The 7282-nt window shown below is 38.8% G+C and overlaps 1 protein-coding gene across 2 annotated transcripts; it reads right to left on the bottom strand.

The window, feature by feature from the left end:
* Nucleotides 1-672: 672 nt before the first annotated feature.
* Nucleotides 673-7216, bottom strand: LOC139953907 (dnaJ homolog subfamily C member 24-like). 2 transcript variants are annotated; one of them, XM_071953509.1, is made up of 5 exons: nucleotides 7069-7216; nucleotides 5550-5701; nucleotides 4908-5046; nucleotides 3717-3785; nucleotides 673-2533 (listed from the first exon to the last, which is right to left on the bottom strand). In XM_071953509.1, exons 2-5 carry the CDS (start codon nucleotides 5649-5651, stop codon nucleotides 2364-2366), a joined length of 480 nt encoding a protein of 159 aa, XP_071809610.1. In that variant the 5' UTR covers nucleotides 5652-5701; nucleotides 7069-7216; the 3' UTR covers nucleotides 673-2363. The 2 variants fall into 2 exon arrangements, with proteins under 2 accessions (XP_071809610.1, XP_071809612.1); XM_071953511.1 differs by having other exon boundaries at nucleotides 7107-7209.
* Nucleotides 7217-7282: the final 66 nt, after the last annotated feature.

The raw sequence follows: 7282 nt of genomic DNA, 5'->3' as shown, positions 1-7282 counted from the left end.
CGCGCGCCCCAGTATTTGCGAAAAGGTCTATGACTCACAAGTAATGCGTCTATACGTCAAAAACATTGGATTTTCCATACATTGTGTTTTGTTATCAGTTATCATGTTTATTGCAATTACATGTCATAACATAGGTCTAATAAATATAGGTTTTCTCTGTCAATTTCGGCAAATAAACAACCAATTTAACCACCAACAAATATTTATTTCGCGCAAAATTAATTGCTAAAGGATCATTCGATTTCGTTTGTGAAATGTAAGGTTTCGTCATTCGATTTAACAACAGTAATAACTGGAGAGGCAAAACAGCTTTAATTCGAATGCATGAAAATGAAACTGGCCGCTCATTTGTCGAATTTGACCAAGAAAACTTATACAAAAAGTTACATTTAGAGTTATTGAGTTACAATAAAGTGTTTACTCCTGCACATTTACCTCGGTCGGATGGTCGGAGGAGGGGTACAATCGGCCAGTGATCGGTGGGTGGGTCTGTCGTCGAGAGCCGACTAAAGGTTTGCCGACCGATGATGTATGCCAAGTAAAAACAACTGTTCCACGTCCTGCCTTGTTTTTTTATAAGTGAAAAGGAAGGGCCCTTTGTTTTCCAAAATGGCAGCCAAACTCAACCGGCTGAGCGATTTTTCAAATTGAATTACTTTTTGTCTGAGATCGTTAAACTGATTTATTTTTTTTTTTCAAATGAACTTGTTTGAACGTAGTATTATTCTTCTGTATTTGTATATAATAGTTGAGCCGGCAAAAAAAAAAATGTCCAAAGACACTTCACACTGTTTGCGCATTGAGTGGATTGAACTGCTTAAAGTGCTTTGTGAGAGTGCCTTTGAAAATATCTGATTATGAGTTGCTGGATATCAGACTACCGGAACCGGAAAAGGCATTCCAGTCCTTGATGGTGGCCGGGGAAAAACTTCTGCCGTAGATCTTGGTTGTCCGACGAACTTGAAGGAAATGCACATTATGTTTTCTGATGGAGGGTGGAGTGGAATTTTCTTAAAGGCAGTGGACACTATTGGTAATTGTCAAAGACTAGCCTTCACAGTTGGTGTATCTCAGCATATGTATAAAATAACAAACCTGTGAAAATTTGAGCTAAATCGGTCGTCGAAGTTGCGAGATAATAATGAAAGAAAAATGACCCTTGTCACACGAAGCTGTGTGCGTTTAGATGGTTGATTTCGAGACCTCAAGTTCTATTCTGAGGTCTCGAAATCAAATTCGTGGAAAGTTACTTCTTTCTCGAAAACTACGTCACTTCAGACGGAGCCGTTTCTCACAATGTTTTATACCATGAACCTCTCCCCATTACTCGTCACCAAGAAAGGTTTTATGCCAGAAATTATTTTGAGTAATTACCAAGTGTCCACTGCCTTTAACCTATTTACTCCCTTAAGTGACAAGGGTCCTAGGGTTTGATCATAGAGGAAAACCTCCATGTTTTGATATCACCAATATGAGCGATGAATCTCATCACTGGGAGTACTGTACATGTGGTCAGTGGTCACAAAAAGTAACACTGATATCCATTAACTTGTGTCAGTGTTGAGTCATTAACAAGACTGGAATCCATAATTGCTTCTCTCCGACCAGACCGCGAACCACTCTTACGATTGAGATTGCAACAAACAAAGATGTGGTCACACCAACCACGGAGAACTTAAGTCAATGCCACGACCGTCCCCCATAAATGCCCCCATAAATGCTTCTCTCCAGCCGGGAAAATAAGACCTGCTTTCACAGGCAGTAAAACTCGCAACTGATGAGAGTGGTGATATTCTACCAATCACAGTTGGGATGCAAACAAAACTTGAAAATAGAGAGTGAATTACACCTGTTTCAAACAGGCGCTCCAGAGTTCGAAGTCGAAACAGTTAGGAGTGACTGGACCAAGGTTTTCCCTTTACTTTGCGAACTAACACGGTCGGCCATTTATGGGAGTAAAAAATTTGACTCCCATATATTGGCCAACCGTGTTAGTCAAGTATAAGGAAAGCAGTGCAATTTTGAGGCATGTTTGTGTAGATCATTCTATTCTACCTTTACAACATCTTTCTACCCATATGCATTTTATAACAAATGGTTACAAACGCTTTTCAAAGACCAACTCGACTGATCCAAGGCAACGTAGTCCTTTCAGTAAGCCTTTCTTAAACCAACATTTGTTTGGGTCGACCAGTTGTAGGTCTCGTGTCTCGGTCTTCCCCTCGGACTTTCAGATCTCGGTCTTGAACCTCAAGGTTCTATTCTCGGACTTCAAGATCTTGACCACAACACTGCTAAAGAAGCTGCTAGCCTTCTTTGGGGCAACTCTTGCGCGCCTGTCTGAAACAGGCATAATACTCCCGTCACGTCACCTGCGTCTCACCAGTAACATTCGTTTCAGAGTCATTGATAACTAATTGTATGCTCAATGTACAAGTGTTGCAACTGATGATAAGGTAGTTCTGCTCGACGTCATTATCGTTAGCGATATATTCCCCTCCACAACGGCAGGCATGGGTGTATACTTCGTCATCTACAACAAACATCCGACAACGACGGATTTATTAAGTCTCTAGTTTTTTATAAACACACCAAACAACCAGTTTGTTCTCACATTTATACTTTGATTGTCTTTGGTTATGAATTTCCTTTCTTCATTGCTCAGTCGTTTTTTTCCAAAAATTAATGTTCAAATGGAAATTGTTTTTTTGGGGGGTATCTTTTCAGGGGGTTGGGAACACCTTAATGAGACAGAGTTTAATTATGCGTACACCATCCTTGTCGTGTCACATTTTCTTGATGTTACATTATTATGTCTCTAATTTTTTAAAATCACATCGAACAACCATTCTCTGACAAACTATGAATTGTGGTTCTGTTTTAATGCAAACCTTAAAAATGGTTTATGTGTAAACCGGGAATTTTTCTTGGTCCTCCTATACGTACATGTTCTGTTTTCTTCATTGAGACAATCCAAACTAAGTGAGGATGTGGGGTTTTCAAACACTGTTTACCAGACTTTGAGAGTAATTCAGCAAAACAAGTTTCACTGGTCCAGGGGGTCGATTTCATAAAGACCTAAAATTGATCTTAACTGCAAATCAATCGTAGTTGCTAAGTAAAGTGTGATGTCACAATGTAAATCACTATGGTGATACTGACAATTTGTCTTGCGATGAATTTTATTGCTTTGTGAAATCAGCCCCAGGCCTGGAATTTCATCTTTGAGAGGGCAAGACAATTTTTATTTTGCCAACCGGCACTCTTCCATTGGGAGAATCGTCAAGTCCATTGGAAACTTTTGAAGGGGCACCAAGGTCACGACCTGGGCAACGGAGGCAATGGCCTCTGTGGCCTTCAGGCCTGGGCCCAATTTCATAGAGCTGCTAAGCAAACAAATTTGCTTAGCATGAAATTTCTTCCTTGACGAAAACAGCATTACCAACCAACTTTTCATTTGTTGCATATTGCTTGTTACTGGTATTCAACTGTTGTTTGCTTATCCTGAAAATCACGTTGAAATTTGGTTGGTAATCCTGTTTTTATCAAGGAAGAAATTTCATGCTAAGCAAATTTTTGTGATTAGCAGCTCTATGAAACTGGGCCCTGATAGAGGATACGTTCTGCTGTTCTGGCATTAACTTTACAATCAGTGAGCTTTCAGAATGAAATTTATCAACTTTATCTGATGATTGTCAAATGTGTTTATGCCTTACCTTCCTGCCACTCCATGTCCTCTAGAAACACTTGTTCATTTACAGGAAACGGTTTCCTCAACTTTTGCTCTGAAAAGAATGAAAACAAATGTAAGAAAGTTACGTATGGATTGCAAAGTCAGTCGTCAAATACTAGCAACATGCTCAAGTCACTCAATTCACTCTATTCACTGTACGTTCCCGCATGTTTTGTGAAAACTAGTTGAGTTGTTCAAGTTACTAGTCGAAATTAGCTTCTCCTTCACAGCAAGATATTTGGTTCTTGAAAAAATATAAGGACAATCTTACTAAGTACAAAGGCTGGACCTATATTGACATTATGGTATGGTTTTTTAAACTATTCGATATAGCTGATTTGCTGATTTTTCTCGAGGGCAAATGAATTTGAAATCGGACTTACGTAGGAAGGATAACATGCCTGGTTGCCCTGATAAGAAAAAACTACCTTGTCCAGTTTGAATTTACAAAAAGAAAATAGCTCAGAAGCAAGGTCGAGCTTGGACACGCAGGCCACAAAGGTCATGACCTCTGTTGCCCCTGGTCTTGGCCTTGGTGCCCCTTCAAAAGTTTCCTATTGACTTAAAGATTCTCTTATGGAAGTGCCCTTTGGACAACGAAAATGGCCTTGCTCTTTCAAATATGAAACTCCAGGCTTTATTTACAGGTATACTATCAACAGCTATCATTGCTCGTTTACCAAGTAAGTTTTTATGCTGTTATTTTGAGTAAACCAATGGTGTCCAGTGCCTTTAAAGACACAAGACACAATTGGTAATTACTCAAAATAATAATACTAACATAAACCTTACTAGGTAACGAGTAATGGGGAGATGTTGATAGTATAAAACATTGTGAGAAGCGGCTCCCTCTGAAATGACATTGTTTTCGAGAAAGAAGTTGTTTGCCACGAATTTGGTTTCCTTTTGACATGTTTAAGGTCATGAAATAAAGCATCTGGAAGGACACAACTTCATGTGACAATAGTGTTTTTCTTTCATTATTATCATGCAACTTCGATGACCAATTGAGCTCAAATTTTCACAGGTTTGTTATGTTGTGCATATATGTTGAGATACACCAATTTGACATTCACAACTACCAATGGTGTTCAGTGCAAGTTTTAATGAGGGCTTGTCATCATATGTACATCTCAGGAGCAAGGTAAAACAATAACATGTTTAGAGACGTTACCTGTCTGCGTGACATCGTAAGCTTTCCTGCTTGCATCGTTACATAGTGTTCTCCATGCCATATCAACTTTACTAAACTGCTGTTTTGCTGCTGAGCGGTCTTCCTCGCTGACTGAGCGTGGCAACTTGTCCGGATGACACTTGGTCCCCAAAATGAAAAAAGAAAAGAAAAGATATTTAGAAATAAAGTTTGATAAATAAAAAGCAAAAATGTATTAAACTAAGTCACTAGGATCTCAAACTATGGCTTACTGATTTACACATAACACAAAACAGAAGGAAATGTTGTTCAAATGATGATGCATATATTTGTTAGGCCTGGTCTTTATCTTTAAGTGGGCAATGGCCATTTTCATTTTGCATAAAGCACTGCCATTGGAAAATTCTTAATAGATGTGAAACTTTTCAAGGGGCACCGAGGCCAGGACCAGGGGCAAACAGGCCATTGGCTCTATGTCCTCTGTTTAATTCCAGGTCTGATCCAATGCTGGCTATGCTTAGAAATATATAAAAGTAAATTGACATCAACGGTAACCATAACAATATCTCTCAATATTTTCTGGTAATTGAAGACAAACACAAAAAGCAACCATCACATTTCTTAAAAGCAATGTTCTAAAGAATTTCGCTTCTTCCTTTTTACCTGTAGAATGGCTTTCTGGTAGCAGGCTTTTAATTCCTTGTATGATGCGTCTGGCTTTGCACCAAGAATGCTGTACAAACCCCCGGATGATGTTTCTGACATTGTGTTTGTGACATTCAGCAGGGCTTAGGCTTAGAATAATTATTCATTTCCTACAAAATAGAAAAAGGTAAAATTTCTGACACTTTCTGGACTTAGATATTGGGAAGATTTCCATATATCCTACCACCACTTTTTCAATAATTTGTACCGAAAGGAATAATTCTTTTAAAGCCATTGGACCCTTTCGGTAAACAGTGTTGTCCAAGGCCCACACTTTGTGTACCACAATTTCTATATCAAATAACAAACCTGTGAAAATTTAGGCTCAATTGGTCATCGGAGTCGGGAAAAAACAACGGGAAACCCCACCCTTGTTTCCGCGCGTTTCGCCGTGTCATGACATGTGCTAAAAATAAATCCGTAGTTCTCGTTAACGAGAATTTATATTGTTTTGCTGTTTTCTCAAAAAGTAAAGCATTTCATGGACTAATATTTCAAGAGAAGTCTTTCACCATTGCCTTCTGTAGACCCTGTAAGTTATTTGTAAATCTGTGGACTTTTATTTTTTTTTCTGAACCGAAAGGGTCCAATGGCTTTAAGTAACTAATAAGTTGTTAGGAATAGTTTATTTCTATAATGAATGAAAATGTGGTGGCAGGATACAATTTTGTATAATCAATACTGTTTTCCAAAAATATCATAACAGCTGCTATAGTGCTGTGTGAATTTCAAATGGGTAACTTCAGTAAAGTGTAGTTAGGTGTTTAACTGATTGTGTCAACGACAGTGAATAGTATAGACCTTATGCATTGACGTCATCCAGCCGCCATCTTTGAGGTCAAACAGTGACGATACAATCAAAACGCACATAGATTGGGCAATGAACAACCTCCTTTTGACCTCAATGCGGGGGCGCCGTACTGAAATGACGTCATGTGCATAAGGTCTAATTGTTCTAAGTGTATTAAACCAAATGGAGGAAGGAACAAGTATCTCGCGCCAAAAGTTCAAACTCTTCACACAATCACGCTTCAGGCTTAGCCTTTTATCCGCCTTTTAATCCAGAGACTGCAGAAAGATGGTACTGTTTAAAAACAAAATTGTTGACAAAATAGTATATGATAAGTATCTTATTTACCCAAATAAGATAATTTGTGTCACAACGAGTGAAAACAAGATGGTGGAATGGGATGTATGGGCAAACCAAGTCATACAGAAACAGACCCCAATAATTTCCAATTATTTGCCAATGTTTTGGGTCACAAGCGACTTCGAAGCAGACGGCAAGTCCTAGCATGTTCTGATAGGGCGCCTGTCTATCCTCTTTAGAAGAAAATACAGATTTGTCAAGCACAGCATGACGTCTGGGAACCGACCATTATAGCTCGTCAAACTTTTCGCAGAATTTACAAACATGAGAGAAAATAATCGTGAGTATAACATTATTTTGGACCGAATTAATCCCCCCAAAACTTACCACTTTAAAGTTCACTTCTTTATAACCTAGATATGTACCTTTCTTCAGCTGTAACTTTTAATAAATGAGCTCAAGCTTAAGATGTTTTTGGCGAGGAATGTCGGCCCTGGCGACGTCCATTCGTCAACTGCAACAGCTGGTGATCTCACTGGTACCCTGTACGTCATCATCGTGTTGGTAAATAATGTGACCTTGAAATGATTACCATTGACGC

The sequence above is a fragment of the Asterias amurensis genome, chromosome 22, assembly GCF_032118995.1.
Source record: "Asterias amurensis chromosome 22, ASM3211899v1".
Taxonomy (NCBI): domain Eukaryota; kingdom Metazoa; phylum Echinodermata; class Asteroidea; order Forcipulatida; family Asteriidae; genus Asterias; species Asterias amurensis.
The sequence above is the reverse complement of the archived record's forward strand: the minus strand, read 5'-3'. Positions and strand labels throughout refer to the sequence as shown.